General features: G+C 51.5%; 1 protein-coding gene across 1 annotated transcript in view; it reads right to left on the bottom strand.

Annotated features, from left to right (window-relative positions):
- Positions 1 to 12972, bottom strand: part of TMEM154 (transmembrane protein 154) — a 46699-nt gene extending 33727 nt beyond the window's left edge. The window contains exon 1 of the mRNA XM_055144960.1: positions 12868 to 12972. Coding sequence (XP_055000935.1) covers positions 12868 to 12937 — 70 coding nt within the window. The 5' untranslated portion in view covers positions 12938 to 12972. The remainder of the gene's footprint in view (positions 1 to 12867) is intronic.
- Positions 12973 to 21970: the final 8998 nt, after the last annotated feature.

The following is a 21970-nucleotide window of genomic DNA, read 5'->3' as shown; positions in this document are numbered from 1 at the left end:
GCCACTCAGAAGGGACAGGCTCAGAAGGAAGCTGAGCCTGTGGTCCTGGGGGTACCTGTGTGATTTTTCATGGATTTTTCAGCAGCGGAAACAATCTCTGATCCAGGGGCCACTGGTGGCATTTTTGGGTAAAAAGACCAGAGATTGGTCCACATTATCTTTCTCACCCACACTCTGGTATGTATTTTTCACACTAAGCATCATTTGTCTCATATCTGGTGACTAATTGATGAGAAGCCACGGTTCTGTGTGCTTCACTTTCCTCTATCTGACAATCCTTCACTGCCAGATTTGGACAAATGTCTTATGACAGCCTCTTGCTGACCTTCCAGGCCTAGCCAGTGTCTAAGAGCCTCCACGTCACTCAGACCCATAAATCTGCCCACAGTTAGTGACTGGCATTTGTCAGAAGCTTAGTGGGTAAGAGATAGTTGAGGAAACACCTATTGTCCAGTTTAATCTTCTCCTTATTGTTAGTGTTTCACAGATGGAGAAATGAGTCCCGGATGTCTGCCCTGGGGCTCAGCCCTGTCCTTTATGGAAATATTCTGCTGACAGAGGGTTTGGAGATGTGTTCACTTGAATATAGGGAGCGGTGATGGTGAGGGGCTTAGTAATTGTAGGAAAGCCAGACAAAATACTCCTAAGGCTTAATCTGACGTGCACAACCCCGCAGTCCCCAAGGTCCCTGCTAAAACGTTTTTAATGGGAATTTTTGAGTAGATTCTCTGCACATGTACTGAACTCAGGAAGGATATTGACTGAAATCCTTCCCGTCCTCACCTCGGTGCCCCCACAAAGGTAACTGTTCTTTCTCAGCCTTTCAGAGAAATTTTGCACAGACACCAGTGACTCCTACTTCCTGCTCTCGTTTTCTAGTGCAAATGGCAGCAAAACTTAGAGACTGTTCTTCCCCTTGTTTTTGCCCCTTCACATTGGGCTTGAGGGGGATGGTTACTTGTGTGGAGGGAGCAGACGGTCCCCAGGGCTGCTCTTTCTTGCGTGGGTCCTGGTTATTCTTTTTGATGGAGATCTAGGCTGCTGCCGGTGTGTTTGTTACATTGCTGCAGCAAGCACCCCTGGGTGCTTCAGTTTACCAGGGGCCTGCACAAGCTGCTGGGGGTCTCAGGAGCTGGTAGAGCAGAGACAGTGGCCACAAAGGAGTGGGCCGGCGCCCAGCGCCCCCTAGTGGTCTGATGGTAGGCTCCTAGGAAACTGCCCAGGGAAGGGCGGCTAAGGCAGAGGGAGAGGGAGAGGAGTGTTGGCCCCCAGAGTGGTACCAGCAATCTCAGATCGCAACAAAAGGAGAGCTGATGTGCAGCACCGTGCTCTGGGACCAAGCAGTGGTCAAGAGTGGGCTTCTGAGGATCAGCATCGAGGCAGGAAGAAATGGAGGGATGGGCAAAAGCAGGGGGAAGAGAGACTACCTGGGGGCTTCTCTGCAGAGGGCAGCTGGGGGGAACCCCCCCAGCATGACGGAGGCTCTTCCCAGGACGCTGGGGACCACATACACTCTGACCCCAGCTGACATAGAGCCCTACCAGCTCCCCCTAAAGCCCCCAGCATCTGTGGGGCCTTCCTGTCCCAGTCAAGTCATGCTTGGAGGGGTCAGAGCGGTCTTCTAACACCTGGCAGATTGAGCCCCACCTGGCAGCACCCCTCCCCCCAACACCACTCTTTCAGGAAATGAGCCTGGCATGTGCATCCCCAAGCAACCAGTGGGTGCTTCTGCTTTGGGGACCTAGGCACAGTGGAAGGAGGGTTTGGAATTCGGGGCTACGGAGTGCTTCCCGGCCCCTCCTCTTCTCATGGCCACAGGAGCTCCCCAGAGCACACAGGTAGGAGCCAGGGAGAGGTGCCGTGTAACCCCTCTTGGACCCACCAGGGAAGGTGTTGGAGACTCAGTGGCTTTCTTTGAGCTTGCCCACTCTCTGTTCTGTCCCCCCACCACCCAACCCTCTCTCTGTCTCCACCCTCCCTCACCCTCACCCCCAGACTCTGTTTATTTGCTGGGCCCCAGGAAACTCATTTGCCCGGTAGAACCTTCTCATTGAATGGTTGTATTGTTCCATCAAACATGGATACCTTCCCCCCAAAGAAGGATGGACGTGTAAAACCCATGAAGCTGCAAGAAGAGAGGTGAAAGGTCAGAGAAGGAAGAAGGACCAGGGGGTTCGGCACGGTGGAGGGCAGGAGTCCTGCTCCCTCCCCAAGGTCCAGGCACACTCCCACAGACATGGGAGCAGTCATACGCCACAGTGCGGTGCTCACTCACTGTTTATTTCTGGGGGGTGGAGGGAAGCGGTCACACCTGGCTGTGCTCAGGGCTGACTTGGGCTCTGGGTTCTGAGATCACTCTGGGTGGGGTTCGAGAGATTAAACTCAGGTCAGCCTCATGCAAGTGCCTTCAGCCTGGACTATCTCTTGGGCCCTGCTCTCCTTCACTTTTAACTCCATGATCCTAAATCACAGATAATTGCACAGACACACACAAATGCTTGCTGACAATACCCACTCAAACACACCTGGGACTCCTATTTCACACATCTGGAAGAGCCGGTGTGTGAGTTGGGGGGGGGGGGAGACCTTGTGAGACAGGCAAGTGGGGAGATGCTGGAGCGAGCCCCGTTGCTCCAACAGCAGATCAGGCGAGACCACCCAACCAGAGCAGCTCCCACCACCCTCACTAGGTGGAGACGACTCAGCACTCTGGGGCAGCGACTTAGCCAACTTCTCTGTCCACAAAAGTGGAGCCGCTTACAAGCAAGCACTCCGCTTTCAAGTTAAAACTAAAGTGTTAATGCCAACGGATTTAACCACCATACTTATCTCACAGGATACACAAAATAAAACATGAATGCATGTCACGGAACTCAGAATATCATAAAGTGAGGGGACCCCACCCATCCTTTCACTGATTGTGTAGACACCACACACCACTGAGGGGTTGGTGGTTAAAAGATTGAAATAAAACGCCATTTAGGGGGTGGATACCCAAACTCTCTGGAGTAACTGGCTATGTGAATTTCAGGAAGCTCAAAAACCCAAACTCAAGAAGTCAGTACAAAGCAAAACATGTTCATGTGAAGTTGACCGAGAAAAAACAAGATGAAACTCAAATAAATTATGAGGGTTTAAGTATTTGATTTACAAGTCAAGGAACACAAATGCAGGCATTACCTCCAATTAGACTTCTCTTTAAGAAAAAAAGATGGGGCAAGAAAAACAGATCTGACTAAGAACTAGGAGTGGCTATTTGTTCCTTAGAAGTCAATCACTTTTGGTCAAGTTGGTCTTATGTATGAAGAGAAGGGAAAAATTAAAAGCAGTTCTCTGAGAAGCCGTGGCCAGCTGGTAAAGAGTTCATGCAGGTCAGTGAAGCCATTTGTTCTTTGCTTCCCGCTGTATTTTAATACCATAGTTGACAAAGTTGTTCATGATGTGTTTGTTACAGGCTTTCAACAACCCAACACTAGCCCCACACCAGTGTGATCTTTGCTTGTGCCACACCCATATTCCACAACCGCTTGTTTGATTTTAATAAAGAGTTCATAAAGGTGATACCTTTTAAAGAAATTTTTTTTTAATTTTATTTTTGCTTTTTGGGTCACACCTGGAGATGCTCAAGGGTTACTCCTGGCTCTGCACTCAGGAATTACACCTGGCAGTGCTCAGGGCACCGTATAGGATGCTGGGAATCGAACCCGGGTCAGCCACATGCAAGGCAAACGCCCTACCTGCTACAGCCCCAAAGGTGGTGTCTTGAGCCCTAGTTGAAGTCACTCCAATAAGCCCGAAAATCATCTTTCTCGATTAAGAGATCAAAACAAACCAGGAAGTTTGCCAGTGGTTCTCAGCCTGGCTTCATGAAGCTCACCTGGGGTCCTTTGAGCACTGCAGAGGCCCAGACTGCGTCTCAGACCATTACTTCAAGCTGGTTGGGAACAAACTGGGCCTCGTCATGTTTGGCAGCTCTGCAGGTGACTACAGAGTGCAGCCAAGGTGGGAAACCCTGGCTGGACCTGACGCACATCTGTCCTGACCAGACTCACCCCCCATCCCTCCCCCTCAGGGTTCATTTGAGAATCAGAGCCAAAGGAGATGGATGTTTAGCAACTGCTAACTCTGTTGCCAGGACAACAAACCCTTAATGAAGCCGGGATGCTTGACAGCCTCTGGGTTAGATGTTTAGAGAGACACTGTGTCGGGGGGACACCGAGTGAGACTAAAGGACAGGGAGAGTCTGGCATGTCAGACCCATCTCTCCAGCCAAGGCCACAGCTTCGAGATTGCAGCCAGCGGCTCTGAGCCCTTCGCGTGCACTGCACTCACCTGGAAAGCTTTATGTGCACAAATTACCAGGCACCGTTCCCAGTGAGCGAGTCTTGACTGAGCAAGCCTGGGACGGGGCTCAGGAATGTTCACTTTGGACGAACTGTTGATGCTGCTGGTCTGCAAGCAGAGCTGAGGTCTGCGGGGTGAGCCCAAACACCTCTTGGCGTTGTGTCCAGTGGTGCCTCGTGCCTATCGTTCTCAGTGCTCACTGTGTCCATCCCCCCGCCTGGGGAGGTTAGGGTCCATCCGAGTGAGTTCCTTGAGGGTATCCAAGCAAGGATCTATTTTCAAAGCTCTGGCTTGAAACTTCCTGACCCGTCGACGTGATTGGATATTCAGGCATGAACTATTCAGGAAGAGTTCATGCTGGCTTCCAGGTGATAGGAAAAACCTCAGCCAGAAAGAAGGCGTGAGGACTTTCTAGTTCCACGGGTTGAACCCAGGGTGTCACACATGCAAGACAAACACCGTGGCGATACATCCGCTCTTCTCTGGTAATTAAAAAGACAAGCCCCAGTTGTTCAGTATCTGTGGGATCTGGTTGGGACCAGCTAAACCATGGGCCAGTGGGACGCCAGCCTACAAGGCCTCACTAGAGCTCAGCAACGTTCTCCCTCTCCCCAGCGGGCTTCGGAAGCAGCACGAACACATTATTGATTGTCTGAGTCTTTCCACTCACACACTTCATTATTGCCGGCATGTGCCACTATTTGCGCTGTAACTCCAGTACCCGGCCCCCATCTGCAGCCTAGCAGCCATTGATAAATAGTTTTAAGCGAGGTAACCGGGACAGAATGTGAGGCCGAGAAAGAACCCCACATGCGCCATGACAGGCAGAACAAGCAGGAGGCCTAAGTTTCTGTCTCCCCCACAAGGAATTCCCTGAAGCTGTCCTTGGCCAGAGCTAGAAATCCCCTAGACGCCTCTAACCAGTTCTACGACATGTAGGATATCTCTGGGCACAGCAGGTGGGCATGACCAATTAGCTCACAGACTTGTGACTGCTTCTTGTGACTGCTTGGTCGCAATTCTTGGGAAAACTGCCAGTGTTGCTTAGGTAATGATATGCCTTATGATGTTCCCGGGAATTTGGGTCGGGGTCCTTGTCGAGACTCCACTGTGTTGGATGAGACTCGGACCCTAGCTCGAGCTAGCAATAAAGAGTGTCTTGCATTTGCATCCTCGCGTCCTCTGGTCAATGTGCGAGCGAAACTCCCTTCCCGGGACATAACAAGAATAGTGTGAAGCCCAATGCCAGTCCACCTCTTACCTTTCCTCAGGATTCTGACCCCCTCAGCCCTCCCTCAACCCCCTTCAAACACAGTCTTAGTCTTCAGAAAAAAAAGAGCTTTAAGTTGGGTTTTCTTATTTTTTGTTTTGTTTTTTTTTTTTTTTACTTTTTGGGTCACACCTGGCAATGCACAGGGGTTACTCCTGGCTCATGCACTCAGGAATTACTCCTGGCAGTGCTTGGGGGACCATATGGGATGCTGGGAATCAAACCCGGGTTGGATGCGGGCAAGGCAAGCGCCCTACCTGCTGTGCTATTGCTCTAGTCCCAAGTCATGTTTCTCTTGAAAAGCTATTTGAATTGATCTGACAGCACGGGGGAATCTAGGGTATTGTCGGACACACATTTTCCAGTCCCCAACAAGGAAATTTGCCATTTCTAGTTTTTCCAGGTTTGTATTTGGCAGTAGGGGGAGCAGGGACAACCTGCCTCTAGTTGGGAGCACCACACAGGAGCACTCAGCAAGAAGCTGGAGGGAGGTACAAGGAGGAGCAGGGGCTGGTGGATGGTGGGGTTTCAGGGAGGGGGTGGGGCCATCAGCATTTTTTAATCATCTCCCCACGAGAATTTCACCATTTGGGGGTTGTTTTTGGCAGGGAGGGCCTGCCTGGTGATGCTCAGGGCCTACTCCCAGCACAGTGCTCATGAAACTATTTTGTGTCACCCAAATCCAATTTTCGCTCTGGATTTCAGATCCATTTTGCTTGGTTTGTAATTTAGACTCTTTGTAACACAGTTCCCCCACATGCCCAGCACTGCCTGGCCTTTCTGCTAATGGGACGCTCACAGCCTGAACCTCCATTCCCGAGCCCCACAGAAGGTGGGTAGGGAAGTTTTCTGTGCATTAAAGGCACCCTGCAGCCTTTTCTCTAAGGAAGTGATTTTGCACAGAATGAGCTTTGCTTTGCAAGTGGCCCCACCTGGAGCTGGTACACACAAGCTCCTGGCTTGGAAAAGCAAGGAAGAGCAGGCCCCGGGGGAATGACTGTTAAGTAGGAACACGGACACACAAATAGCAACATGGGAGGTTCATGGGTGCCCCAAATGTTTGTGACTGCATCACTGTGAGGACACCAAGGAAAGACAGGTGGCACGTGGTCATGTTTCGCTTTCCATTCCTTTCTCAGCACCTTGCAGCTGGCTCTATTTCAGGCCGATATAGTGACGCTCCGCGTGCCATAGTGGCAGTGGAGACCCAGCACAGAGCCAGGCAGATGCCCCGCTGAGCTGGGCATGTTGGAGAAGCCACATCACAGGTTGTGTGCGGGGCGTGCCCAGGTTACATGGCGAAACAACTCAGGGTCCTGCTCCTAAGGGGCCTTTGTCATGGTGCTGAGGAGTCTGGAATCTAGCCCCAGGCAGATGGGGTGGGGTAGGTGAGCCCCACCCTCAAGTCACAAGAATAAAAGAAGAATTCGTTTTTTGGTTTTGTTTGGGGACACCCCAGTGGTGTTCAGGGCCATTTCCTGGCTCTGTGCTCAGGAATCACTCCTGGTGGTGCTCAGGAGGTTGTATGTGGTTCCAGGGAGGGAACCTGGGTCATCCTCATGCAAGGCAAACACCTTACCCACTATACTATCTCCCCAGGCCCAGGAGAATGATTTGTATTGCATGTTTGTTACAGAGTGAGCACTGTCTAGGGGCTATGTGGAAATGGGCTGGAAGTAAATGGGAAGGTGAGAAAGGAACACAAGAAGGTAGTGAGGGAACCCAGGTCAGTGCTGGCCAGAGCCTGAAATAGTCTTGGACATGTTAATCTCTGGGATGTCGCCAAACCTGTGACAAGTCAGATGGAAGGCTGGCCAGAGATCTTGTTGGAAGTGGTGTTTGGGGAACCATCTGATTAGGAGGGAGAAGAAATTCATTGTGAGCTGGGAATGATAAACGAAGGGAGAAGAGAAAAGCTGAATGTTAGTGTGAAATGGCCAGGTGGAAGACCAAGATTCATGCCCCAGTGAGGAGGAGACTAAGAGGAAAAAGGCATCGGAAGACACTGGGAAGGGAATTTCCGCAACTGATTACTAAGAGCTGCAGAGAACATGCTAAAACGAGGACAGAAATAGGTCTTTGGGGTTGACCGTTAGGTCCAGGAGAATGAGACAGAACAGAGTGCTGTGCCTGACCCCGGTCGACTGCAGGGTGCTGAGAAATGAAGGGAAAGTGCGCAGATGAAGACGAGCAGACTTTTTCGTGTTCTTAAGCGGGTACTGGGGGTGGTGTCTGGGTCCCCGATGCAGGGCACAAGCTTGCCTGCTGAGCCCCCTCCCCAGGCTTTGTCTTCCAATGAGACGAGGAGCTGGGAAGATGGAGAGAGCGAGGGAAGATCCGGAGAGCTGGGAATTACCTCAGATTCTCTCGTTGTTTCACCATGAACAGAGCGGAGAATAATGGAACGCATCACCCGGTACACACTGCTGTCTTTCATTTTACCACACTGAATAAGGGTCATTGCCTGCCCCCCAATTATGTATTTTAAAGAGAATTTTCCAGAAATAAAAACAGATTTCTAGAAATGAGGCGTGTGTGAAATAAAATGCCCAACAGAAGGGTTAACAGCGGGACAGACCAGGTGATGGCACTGAGTTCCTGCCCCTTCTGCCACCACCACACACGCATATACACACATGCACACACACTCATATACATACATACATGCAGGCATATACACACATGCATGCATATACACATATGCACACACATACATGCACACAGGGATACATACGTATGCATGCACATACACACACATACACACAAGCATACACACGCATACATGCACAAACACACACACACACTTGCATGCACTGTGGAGTTCTTGTTTTTCCACATTTTTGCCAGCACAAAAGATACCAAGGCACGTAAATTGCAGGTTACAGTATTTCTTTGCAGAACCAAACCCAGCCCAACCCAGATCCTGCCCTCTTAGGTTTTTCTGGAATTCAGATTTTTAGACTCAGACTTTTAGACTCCTCCATTGCTCTTTACCTGACTTTTCCTTTTCTTTTTGGTCCCCAAAGATGTGTGGTTCTCGGGTCTGTTCCTGTCACCAGGCTGGGCTGCTTTCTGCTCCCAGGTCACACCCTGAAGCCTCTTTCTTAATCAGGGCCTCAACATTTCCTGCTTCGGGTGTCAACTATGCTAATGCCCAGATTCTGTTACTCACGTCCACACCTCTCAACCCCACCCTACCCCTCAGAGATGGAGTTTAACCCAGCTCTCACCCAGTCAGACAGCCCTTTCCCTGATATCCAGTAGCCTTCGAGCCTCACCTTTACTTCATGATGCACCTTCCACTGGGAAAGTACATATTTTCCTAAACCCGAGACCAGACAGTAGCATGGCCCAGCCTTGAATGGCCTCTCAGCATGGACTTTGAGGCTGGATCTCACTTGGGTCTACACATAACTGTGTGACTTACGGGGAAGTCACTTAACCTTTCTATGCCAGCTTTCTCATGTGAAAGAGGGATAAACAACTGTTTTGTAAGGCTGTAATGAGAATTCAGTGAGTTGCTCTATGTAAGTGTCTTCCTCTCTACATACATAATGCACATTCAATGCTATTCATTATGCATAACATAATGAATGCTGTATGTGATCGGTATTATAACTTGAAACCAGAACTGCTTCAGGAAATGACATTCATTCAAACCATATCAGTAGCAGAAATTGCCAAGTCATTTTATACAACTGGCACTTTCCTTTATTCCTTTTCTCTGAATTAACGTTCACCCACTAATTCTATGGATCTGGCTCATCTTCAAGCTCAAAACCTCCCAATCCTCTCTGTGCAGCTCGTGTGGGACTCAGGCCACCAAACAGTTACGATTGTCTCGTTCCTGTCTCACATGTCTAGAAGCACCCTGCTTTTGGTACCTGGGAGGGTATGTAAGCAACTCCAGGGTTCTGCTGAACTGACGCCCACAGAGCGTGAGGGGCAGGAGGAGGGAAGCGCATCTCCTCTCCCCCTCGGCAGAGAGGCTGCCAAGTCTGGACTTTCTTAGCTTCCCTCACTGCCCAAGAAAGCCAGGCCCAGAGAGGTTATTTTTTCCCAATCAGCTTCAGTTTGGTCAAAATCGGGGAAAAGCTTTGTCTCCTCTCTCGCCTGGTGCCTTCTAATCTAAACGGACGGTTTCCCTGGGAGGGCAATCAATTCTGCGGCAGACGCTTTCCATCTCAGTAACCGAGGAGACGCTGACTCAGGTCCAGGTACCGGTGGGCAGCAGATACCGATGCCTGTTTGTGGCTAATGACTGCTGGGCTCCAGACACATCCTGCAACACGTTTGCGAGGGAGGGAGTCTGCAGCCCAGCAGACTGTGTATCTCTGAGACAGTTCTGGGAAGAATTCAAGGAAATACAAGCATGACACCTGGAAACAGTCACATCCTGAAGCCTCAGGCACCCTAGCTCCAAAGCCTATCCGTGAGTTTCCAAATACATTCTTAACCGAGAACAACCTTCTCCTGGGCCAACCTCATAGCGATAAGCTTTCATCATACAACTTCTGGGAAGTGGGCATTCTTGCACTTTTCAGGGAATCCAGGCAGAGCCTGGTATTAGGGCTAGATTACAATGGGGCTAGAGCGATAGTATAGCGGGTAGGGCATTTGCCTTGCATGCAGCCGACCCGGGTTTGACTCCCAGAATCCCATATGGTCCCCTGAATACCGCCAGGAGTGACCCCTGAGTGCAGAGCCAGGAGTAGCCCCTGAGCATCACCAGTGTGACCCAAATAGAAAAAAAAACCGCGGGGGGGGGGGAGTTGATTATTGAGAGATTTCTAAACGGCTCTGGCACACACTCCCCCCTTCAGGAGAAATAAAAAATAATAAATAAAAAAAAACCAACTCAGCAGCCCCCTGGAGATCTACCTCTTATAAGGGAACAAGCGAGAGTGCTCCAAGTTGCACCTAAGGCTACAACCCCTCCCCCAACTTGGGCTGGGGTGGGGAGCTGGGGGTGGGCACCCAGGACAACACTGATCTTGGTGGCATCTGATGTGAACACCGTCTGCTTTCACGGCTCACCAGTTCTCAGTGATCCGCCTCCTCTCCGTCCCAGGATGATTTTAGTATCAATCCAGGGTGACTGAGCACGGGGTAATTTGCGATGCTTCCTCCAGAGGGTCTGGGGGAGTGGGCGATGAACTGCGGAGGATGTGCCCCACAGGTGCCCTTGGACAATGAGGACGCAGAGTGCCAAGCTGTGCTAGCAGAAGGTTAGACCCGAGGGTGGGGGCCCAAGAGGGAAGCCGCACGTCGGGGGGAGGGTCAGTGGAAGGAGGCTGCCGGCCCGGCCTGGACCGTTACAGCCCACTCATGAGGTAGACATGAGAACCTTTCCATTGCTTCCATCCAGACCCCCGAGATCTGAGCGCCTGCCGCACTCGGGGGGCTCCGGGGAGCACAGGCAGGAGGTGAGGGGGCTGGAGTCCCGAGCAGCTTTCCCCAACTGGGGGGTTCCCAGGAGATTCCAAGTCTCCGCAGGTGAGGAGCACATCAATGGGCGCACACGACTCAGGGGGCCACTGGGTGGGGGGGAGAGGGGAGGCCCAGACAGGAAACTGGGTCTGAAGGGGGCAGGGGTGGAAAAGGGGGGCCGTGCTGTCCAGGCTAGGAACCTACCCAAGGAGCAGCTGTGAGCGGAGGCGCCCTGGTGCAGCCCAGGGCAGAGCGTTCACCAAGGCCCTCCCCACCCTGCAGCTGCGCCTCAGCCTCACACACAGTCAGTTTTTCCAGAAGCTCCAGAAAACCCGCAGGAGAGGCTGGAGACCTAGAACAGACGGTAAGGCACTGGCCTCGAGTGCAGCGGTCACCAGGCCACCCCGGAAATGCCAGGCGTGGGCTCAGAGCAGTTGGGAGTGGCCACAGAGCATGGCTGGGTGTGGCCCCCAAATGAAATGATTGGTGTGGCCCCCAAATGCCACCACCAGCCCCTAAAAGAAAATCCTTGGACAAATGTCTATCTTACTCGAGGGGGGCTGTCTGCGGCCTCTGGGGTCCGTGTTGGGAGAGTTCAAAGAAGTGGACGGGGAGGGTCAGGCTCAGTGCCTGTTTCTTCGCCTGCATCCGCTGCGCAGAGGAAGCGCCAGCATCTTTACGCTCCCTTCCAGCGGCCACACTCTGTGCGTAAAAAATACCGTCACCTCCTCCGTTCCTCCAAGGCACGGAGCGCAGTTCCACCCCAGCACATCTCCACGGAGGTGGCTTGCTCTGCACAGAGCGGGGTTCAGAGTCACGACTAGGTGAGTTCCCAGGAAAGGAGAACTTGGGGGGCAAGGGCGGGGTGCTGCTGTGAATCACCGGATGTGGCCACATCTTTAGGTCAGTGCTGGGCCTCTCCACACACCACCCGAGGTAAACAGCTGCGTCCGGAGAACCTTCCAGCGGTTGGAGAGAGACTGGCCTCTGCTCCAAGCAGGCTGATGGAGGGAAACTCCCGCCCGCGTCTCCTTACCCCAGGGCAGGTCAACACAGCCGCAAGAGGCGACCAAGGCGGAACGCGCATGTCCTTGTAGCAACTGCCAGGGGGATAAATCAATCGCCGCTCTCAGCTCCAAATACCGAGATTTAATATTTGGTCTTTTCCAATGCCTGTGATTTGTGATAATCCCCTCACCTTTTCAAATAACACTTCACCCATAACAATCAATGCAAAGCAAATCTCCCCAAGTATCAGAATGAAAGGAAAGAAGATGAAAGTCTTCTCTTGAGGAGTCAGAAGGATGCTAGGAACTCCTCAGATAATTTCCTGTTTACTTAAAAAAAAAAAACAAAAAAACCCCGGGTTTTGTTCTCTTTAGTATTTTTCTTTTCAGTAGTCAATTTCCAATCCCCCACATCCCCTTTATCCAGGAGATTTGGGAGCGAGCAGAACTTCTCAGCCCACATGATTAAAAACAAATGCTTTTATACGAATTGCCGGACGGATTTATGGTTTTCTTAATATGCCCATTAAAGCCGGTAAATTACAGGGACCCACCCCTTTCAGGAGCCGGAGCAGGAAAGGTTACATGAAGCGAGAGAGCACGGAGCCGGTACCAGCCCGCTGCAGGGCAAGCCACGACCACCCCCTCAACCCCGCTCCCGCCCCCGCCCCCCAGACAGTTCTCATTTTCTCCCTTTCTTTCACAGAAAGGTTTAGATCTTTCTGGAGATTTCCACTGCCCTCCCCAGTTCTGTAGCCTCGGGCACGGGTGCAGCGGGCAGCGGGCAGCCGTGGAGAGAGCCTGCAGGTAACTTACCCTGAGCCTGGCGGGTGGGCAGGAGACAGAGCAGCAGGGCAGCGGGCAGGGCGGCCCCCGGAGCCCTCATGTCGGCGGGGCTGCTGCCACCCCGAAGCACCAACATTTCCTGTTTCCTGCTCGCTTGGGTCGGTGCTCACTTGAAGGAGAGGTGTTTGCCTGTTTTTTAGGAAGTGATGTAATTCTGCAGGAGCCTGTCAGACCAGCAAGGATTGCAAAAGAGAAGTCGCACTTCACCGCTGATTCAGTGAGCTCTCCCAGCCTCTGCAGCCCCCGCCCTGCCCTGACCCGCTTCCCCCACCTCCAGGCCCCCCCCCCCCATAAGACTCCCTGAGCCAGCAGGGTTCAAGCCCAAAGGCCGCCTGGCGCTGGCACTGCAGGTCCTGGGACACAGCCTTCTCGTTTGTGAGTCTCTGGGGCACCGAGCAGCACTTAGGGTCATCGGGAAAGTGCCCCCCCCCCATCTGCACAAGTCACCCCAGAAGCTGTTCCCCTGCAGAGGCTGTGGCACCCTGGGCTTCAGGCTTGTGGCCCCCGTGGTTTTTAAGTGGACCAAGCCACTGCCTTGTCCCTCCCCTGCTGCCCTTCCCTTTCAGCAGTGGCGGCTATGGTGACTGGAGCCCGCAGACTGCTAGAGCTGGGGATTGAACTCTCGACCTCACACTCGCAAGGCAGGACCTTCCACGGAACCATCCTCTGCGCCTCTCGAACTACATTTAAAACCTTCTATTAATTGAAATGAAGAGCACTCCGTGTGGCTGGTGGCTACTGGACTGGACTCAGTGCCAGGTGCCACCCAGCATTGCTCATGCTTTGCCCGCAGAAGGCCTGGGGTTGAATACACCAACCCCCCCCTCCCCGACCCCCGCTGCTGTGAAGCAGCCACTGAGTGAGGCACTCCCAGAAGCACCCACCACCCCGACCCCACAAAGCTCATGGGGAGGGACAGGGCTGTGCTCTGCCTCCCCAGGGAGAAATGATCTTTTCATGCTGGTTTCTGTTGGGTTTGCTTTTTTTATGATAAAGATTTAAATTTTTTTTTAAAGATTTGAATTTTTGAGAATTTGATGTTTACAGAAAAACTCCAGAGTTTTCCCATCTGCTCCCCCACCCACACCCGTTCAGAGTGGTTTATTGGTTACAAGCCGCTGACACCAGAGCCAGTAAGGCCGAGATTCTTACTGGAATCTGTCTGTGGGTTTGGACATGAATAATTAAGACACGTCGAAGAGTTGACTCTTGAGTTCAGGGGCTTGGACCATGTGTATCCTGTGGATTTGTTCTGATGGTGAGTTTTGTCTTCATGAGTCCACCACATGCCTGTGTCAAGGGGTTGGACCCACACGTGCAGAGGGCCAGCTGTAAGTGATACTTGGATTTTCAATTTCAAGGAGAGTCCATACCCCTACTGCACTATAGTTTTATTGCTTTTTTGTTACTTTGCATATTGACCTCTCCACCCACTCCTACACACACACACACACACACACACACACACACACACACACACACACACACACACACCTGATAACTACTGCTTTTTTCCCCCAGGTACTGGGATTTGAACCCAGGACCCCACACATGCAAGCCAGACACTCTACCACTGAGCCACCTCCTCGATCTTGATTCTTAATGTCTCCCTAGAATCTCATATTGTTGGCGTCATGAGGTCGTCCTTTTTAGATTGGCTCCCTGCACTATGTAACGTGCATTTACAGTTCCCTCCCTGTCTTCTTGTGGCTGGATGGCTCATTTCTGTGTAGTGCTGAGTAATATCTATTCTTAGAATCCCACTGTTTACTTGTCTACTCGCCCACTGAAGGGCATCTTGTCTGCTTCCAGGTTTTGACAATTATGGGGGAAAATCTGCTATCCTCTCTGTGTACAGGTCTTTGTGGTACTTAAACTTATAATCCTCTGGGAAAATAGTGTGGAGTCTGAGTGCTAGGCCATGCAGTGAGAGAGAAATGAGTTTCAATTGAAGAATTTAGTTTGGGGGCCACACCCAGTGGTGCTCAGGGCTGACTCCTGGGTCTACACTCAGGAATCATTCCTAGTGGGCTCGGGGAACCAGGTGGGGTGCCAGGAATCAACCCCGTGTTGACCTCGTGCAAGGCAAGTGCTCTTGCCACCATGAGAAATGATTTTTTTCTTTTTAAAGAGCTGCTCCAAAGCAGAATTTGCTGGAGGGGACGGGGGAGTAGGATCTACATAGCACCCTTCTTCCTTCTTGCAGGACAATGAATTCCCCAGAAGTTTTAAACAACAACAACAACAAAATAGTATAAAAGGGTTGGTTTAGATGGGGCTTGGAATTCCCACTCCTTTGGGACAATGTGAGGAGGAGGTGCCAGACCAGTTATGTGGGGAGATTAGCCTGCTTTTGGTCTCTGTGTTCTCACTGAAATCTTTCCCTGGGTTTGGGCTGAGGGCTTAGGTGCTGCACAATGCAATTTCACAACCATGTTTGCTGTGGTTCCAAGAGGGCCAGGCTGAGAGAGGCTTTGAACCTCCCCCTCCTTGCCAACCGCATGTAGGCTGGTTACCATGAGTTACCTCTGTCCTGGTAACCTGGTCTTTAGTGACCAGTTGGTATAAACTGCCAAGCGTCTGGAATTCCTCTGCCTGCAACGCAATCTCCATATAATTTCTTTGCTTGGTGCATGCGTGCTTTTCAACGGATCATGGTTCTTAATCCACCAGCAATAAGTTGGTGATTCATATAATGATTGCTTAGTTAATGGACTTCCAGTAGGCATTTTAATGTTTCAAATGGGCAATTAAGTCAACTCCAAATACGCTTTTACACTTTCAGTGACAATGCAGAGCAAACAGCAGAAGGAAATAGACAAGTTCAAAACTGGGTGATGGATTGGAAAATCGCAGGGATGGAACTGTGCCTCCAACTCTCGCTGGGCAAGTGAATAGACCCGCTCTTGGAGACACTCAAACACCGGGGTGGGTTGGCAGTTGTTCCCAGTCCCCGAAGCCTTTCCCCAGCTGTAGCCCACACATACGAGAAGGCGGGTGCGGAGTCTGGCCTTCTCCCCACTTTGCCATCTCCGTCCTATTAAAAGCATCACTGGGCTGGAGGCTCACGCTGGCAGGGGTCGGGCCTGGCTTTTCGACTTCTTATATCCCACATTGCAGGAGGCTTTGCAGAGTAGGGATGCTTCCTCGGTTTCCACAGTTGGCACCATTTCCCAGCAGCCGCCGTGCCTGACAGCTGAGCCATGTGTAGCAGAAACCAAGTGGGTGAGCAAGCTTAGACCTTTCGGGACTCACACTCAAAGAGCCGGGGCATGAGGAAGCTGTTGTTTGGTGGTTAGAGAATCAGCACCATTGATCAGGTCGCGCCAGGGCCTAGAAGGACTGGTCAATGGTTGGAATCAACCACAAGCGGGGGGTGGGGGGGCGGAGGGTAGGCAAGATAGGGAAGGGACCAGGATGACAATAATAGCTGGGAATGACCACGCTGGCCAAGAACTGAGGGTTAAAAGTAGGTAAAGAGATATTCCTGATAACCTTTCAGTATTGCAAATCATAATGTCCAAAAGGAGACAGAGAGAGAGAGAGAGAGAGAGAGAGAGAGAGAGAGAGAGAGAGAGAGAGAATCATAATGTCCAAAAGGAGACAGAGAGAGAGAGAGAGAGAGAGAGAGAGAGTGCGGCGGGGGCGGGGGGAGCTTGCTGGCCATAGAGCATGGAGGCAGGCTGGGGAGGGGGGGTGATAGGAGGGGAACTGGGGACACTTGGGGGCACTGGTGCTTGGACTGGTGGAGGGGTGGGTGTTGGAACACTGTATTATTGAAACCTAATCATGAACGACTTTGTAAGAATATCTCATGGTTATTCAATAATAAAATCTTTAAAAATAAAAAAAATTAAGGGCCATGCATTGGTGATCTGAATTGCGGTACTATCGGGGAATGGCTATGCAGGAGGTAGAGGGCTATTTAACTGTTTGCTCTAAATTTTACCAACACTCATGTGGGCAAGGGGCCACCTGGCCTGAGATTGCTCATCTGCATCAGGAGTGCCCTGTGGTTAGGAGTGAGGGCCTGTGGCAGGAAGTGAGGGTCCATAGCCAGAAGTGAGAGCCTGTGGCCAGAAATGAGGGGCTGTGGCCAGGAGTGAGGGGCTGGGGCCGGAATTAAGGGTCCATGGCCAGGAGTGAGGGTCTGTGACCAAGCGAGTGGGTCACTCATAGGCCTCGGCAGGTGGGAGGGAGCCTGAGGAGCAGGCGGCAGTCCTGCCAGCAGGGCCGTGTGCCCAGGGCCTCCTGGGGTTTGGGTGAAGAGAGGCGGCAGAGGGGGTACTGGATACAAAGCCAGGAAGTGCCCCAAGCGTGGTCCTTCTCACGAGGGCAGGAAGAAAAGCCCTGAGGTTCTGGGAAGGCCTTACTGTATATCTGGTTTACAGCCAGCTCCCTGTGCTCTGGAAGTGACTCCCACTCAGTTCCAGAGGGGAGACTTTCAGGGGACAAGCTGAGAAGTGACAGATCTAAGAGTGAGGGCTGGCGCCCCTCGTCAGGTTCCTCAGAACCAGGCCCACACACTCCACAGGGACCCGCCACTCCCGCTCACACGCTCATCTTCTCTCTGACAGGAGGCAGTTCCTGAGAGAGGCTTGGTGGGACAATGGAATCACCACCTCACCTCCGCCTTGGTGGGAACTTGGGGGCCACGAACTGGGGACTGGAGGAAAGGAAAGACTTGGTGGGGAGGAGTGAAGGGTGGAGTGCCTTGACAGAGATGTGGGCAGGGGTGAAGGGTGGAGTGCCTTGACAGAGTTGTGGGCAGGGGAGACTAGAATCGAATTGGCTCTTGGTTCTAGTGATTGATTATGGACACATTTGTCTTCTCCTAGGTAAGAACCGCTGAGAGGAAGGATTTAGAACTGACCAGAGCTGATTCTTACAGAGATTCCTGTTTGGCTTCCCACTGGCTGCTAGAGACAGGTTTTGACCTCCTGTAAATCTGATTTACGGCAGACTGGCTTCCCAGCTGTTTCTGTTTGCTGCAGCTGTAGATCAGAGTCTCTCTCTCTCTCTCTCTCTCTCTCTCTCTCTCTCTCTCTCTCTCTCTCTCTCTCTCTCTCTCTCTCTCTCTCCCTCTCTCTCTCTCTCTCTCGCTCTCTCGCTCTCTCTCTCTCTCTCATTTTCTTCCTCCCTCCCTCTCCCCCCTCTCTTTCTCTCTCTCCTCTCTCACACACCTGCATTTGCACTCTCTTTCTCTCCTTCTCTGTCCCTCTCCCCTTCCCACTTCCCTACTTTGTGTGGTAAGTGTGTATGTGTGTGTGCGCGTATATGCGTGAGTACAATATAGTTGGCCATTGTCCAATTGTACAGCAATCTCTTCACACACGTCCACATGATTCACATTCTCTCTCTCCCTCTCTGTTACACACACAACACACACACACACACACACACACACACACACACACACACACACACACACACACATACTCATATGTGCACTGACAGACCCACGTTCTGCTATTTCTTTCTGCCCATGCCAGCTGAGTCCCCGTGTGTGCGGGCCCTTAGGGGAGGAATGGGTCAGGTGGGGCCTGTACCTCATTCCTCACAGTGACGAGAGTCCTGGGAGGTGGCAGTTTGGAATCCTGGGCTTGGCAGGAGAGCTGGGGAGAGAAGGGGCGGGGCAGGGACTAGGAAGGGTCCCGTGGGCCCCAGAGTGTGCAGGAGGAGAGAAGCCCCAGAGGGGCTCACGGCACTTGCACTGGCTCAGTCAGCCCTGCTGCCACGAAAAATGCCACAGACCAGAGGCTTCACCGAGGGACATTTCCTCTCCGCGCTGAGGCGGTCAGAGGCCGCACAGCTGAAGTGAGGCTCGTCTGAGTATATAGATGGTCGCCTCCTCACCGGTGCTCGCATGGCATCTCCGCTCCCTCGGGTGCTTCTCTCAGCTGAGGGCCTCACCCTCACCCCGGTGTCACTCTGATTGCCCGCCAAGGCCCTTGTGACATGGCATTAGGGCTTTAACAGCTGATCTTGGATGAACATCACGCGAGGTCGTAGGTGCTGGATGGAGAACTCACTGGCCCCCTCCCTGACCCTGCCTCTGGCCCTCGCTCCGTCACACACTTCTCAGCAGGTCATTTGCTTTTTATTTCTTTTGGATCACACCCAGCGATGCTCAGGGGTTACTCCTGGCTCTGCACTCAGGAATTACTCCTGGCGGTGCTTGGGGGGCCATATGGGATGCCGGGGATTGAACCCGGGTCGGTCGCGTGCAAGGCAAACGCCCTACCCGCTGTGCTATCGCTCCGGCCCCTCAGCAGGTCATTTGAAGAAGCTTCTGGTTGGCTCCTGGGCCCCGGCCCAGACCTCCTCCCTGCGACAGACTCCTGGGCCTCCATGTCCAGGGCTCTGGCAGAGGACCTGATACTAGGACTGAAACTGGGCAGAAAGGGTGACGGGCAGTGGGCAGAGTGCAGAGCTCTGGGCTGGAGGCCCCGTGGGGAGTATAGCTCGGAGAAGAGTCCGCAGGATTCTTCCTCTAACTCACCAGAAGCTCCCTGAGGCCAGGAGATTGTGTTTTCTTGTCTGTCCTCATCATTTAAGACCATAGTTAGTACTTTTGGAATGAACACCTGAATAAGGGAAGAAATTTTTTTCTTTCTTAGCCAACCATTTTGAAGTCAGCTGGGGTAGAGGGATGGTACCTACATCAGAATGATTTGGGGAGTTTATTAAAATTTGTTTATCCCCCACATTCTGGAGCTAAAATCTCTGGGATGTGTTTTTTATGTCCTTTGGAAGATTTCTATCATGATAAAACTTGAGAATCATGGGGCAGGGTTTGGGGGAGTGGGCAGGGTTTGGGGGAGTGGTGTTAGCTCATAGAAAGGTCTGTTTCTTTTCTTTTTTTTTCCAAATAAAAGTAAAGAGAACATCCTATTACCCCTTTCCCCCATATTTTCCAGGAAGCCCAGAACTAAAAGTGAAGCTTGGTTATGTGACCTGCAGTGAGTCAAGTGTCCTTACTGCTGCTGAAATTCTTTTCCCTGGATAGTGCCCGTTCATCTGTCAGGACTTAGGTGACATCTGCACCCAGAAGCACTCCCCAAAACCTCCCCTTCCCCAAGCCCACCCCAGGCGAAGTCTCCCTTCTCCACCCCCCCTAAGAAATGCAGAGGCCACAAGGCTCCCACCCATGCCCCAGGCCTGCTCATCTGTGACCTCCCACAGTTGTTTAAAGAAACCAACTTCCTTCCACTTCCGTTTCATGAAATGTTCCTTTTTAAAAAATAAAATCCCATCTAGATGCATTTTAATTTCCTAAATCTCATCCACTAGTTTTAATTGAAATAATTGAAGAAAATGAAGACATGCATCCATCCCTACAAAATCCCCTCCCTGGGTCAGGGAGATAGCAAGCTTTGATCATAAGTCTGATCCAGGTTTGATCCCTCGCACCATCTGGCCTCCCGAGTCCCTCGCCAGCACTCCAGGGAAGCCCTGGTGGTCTCTGGCACCCGAGAGCTCCACATCATCAGCTCTGGCATTGAACCGTCAGCCTGGTAGTCTGAAGATGGCCGAGAGTAGCCTCTGGGCCCTGAGGTCACCAGTTGGGAAGTACGGGACCACCCCCCCCCCAAAGGAAACAAAATCACCCGGATCAGAATCCACTTTGGAATGAGAAACACAGATGAGAGGCCCCAGTGGCTTTTCTTTGTTTTCCTATTTAATTGGAACTACTCACACTCAGAGTTGATGGGCTAAATCATCCCCACCAATGAAACCTGAATAGGCAAAGGCACGGGAGGTGTGGGAGAGGTAGGAAACGGCAATCGAATTAGGAAGGATGCTAAAAGGAACAACTCCAGTGCCAAAAAGAAGCCAGCGTGGAGAGAATTTGTACCTCAGAAGAATATGTATTGGGGAAGAATAGAGGCTGGAGAGATAGTTCGCTGGACTAAGCACCTGCTTTTCAAGTACCTTTGAGCACTGCTGAATGGGGCCCCCAAAGCAAAAACCAAAAGAAGAAAAAGAGAGAGAAAGAGAGAGAGAGAGAGAGAGAGAGAGAGAGAGAGAGAGAGAATATTAGTAGGGGGAGGCAATTATGTTTAAATCAAAAGAACATTCTCTTTATTACGAAAAATATGTTTTTATTTGTAGAAAAACAAATTCATATAAGCAAAACAAAATTATTGTTATAAAATTCTTCCAGGTCCTCCTGCACACTTAAATAGCAAGAAGTATTGCTCCCACCTTGATTTCCGGTACTAGGTTTGGTCTGACTAGCTTGCCAGAGCTCGGCAGCTATGAATTCCCAGCTATGAATACTCAGGGTGGGAGAGTGGGAGATCCATTTTCTACTGTGGCTTCCACTTCGACTGTCAGTGCTGGGAGTGGTAAATTTGAATGTCACCTAGAATACAACCAGCCAGCTGAGCTATGGTGCAGTTATACAGAGTGAGCGTCAGTGGGGCTCTCTCCCGGCCCCGCCCCTCCCCATTTTGCTCTGAGACTGCCTGGAGTGTCCTGTCTCAGTGGAGAGGACCGTCTTTAGGAAACAGCTCTGAATCTTGGGCCCTAAGAGGAGCAGTAGCAGAGAATTAACTCTCTACGTCTTAGCCATGAATTCCTTTTTCTAGATCAAAGTGTCCAGTTCGTTAGTTGGGGGGACTTTCGATTGGTATGGAAATAGACTTCCCAAATTCATATTTTGATAGAATTTTACTTACCTGTCACAAGTGTTCATGTCTATTTTCTTTCCCCTTTTTTTCTTGGTTTTGAGGGGCACCCCCAGGGCTGCTCAGGGATTACTCCTCCCTCTGTACCCAAGGGTCACGCCTGGTGTTGCCTGGGGGCCCATATGTGGTGACTTGGATTGAACCAAGTTTGTCACATGCAAGGCCAGTGCCTTCCCCCTTTTACCCTCTCTTAGGCCTCCAGGCTAGTTTTCTCTGTTTTGGAGCCATTATGGCCATTTGGATGGCAATGCCTATAAGCCCCTGGAGAAGGCTGGATGAGGTGAGAAGTCTTGGGTTCTCAGGATGGAGAATCAGAAGTGCCAGGTCCCAGCCTTCTGGAGGCCTCATTTTCTGTATGTTACACTATGATGCTGGATAAT

This window comes from Sorex araneus, chromosome 7 (genome assembly GCF_027595985.1).
Source record: "Sorex araneus isolate mSorAra2 chromosome 7, mSorAra2.pri, whole genome shotgun sequence".
In the NCBI taxonomy this organism is placed as follows: Eukaryota; Metazoa; Chordata; class Mammalia; order Eulipotyphla; family Soricidae; genus Sorex; species Sorex araneus.
The sequence above is the reverse complement of the archived record's forward strand: the minus strand, read 5'-3'. Positions and strand labels throughout refer to the sequence as shown.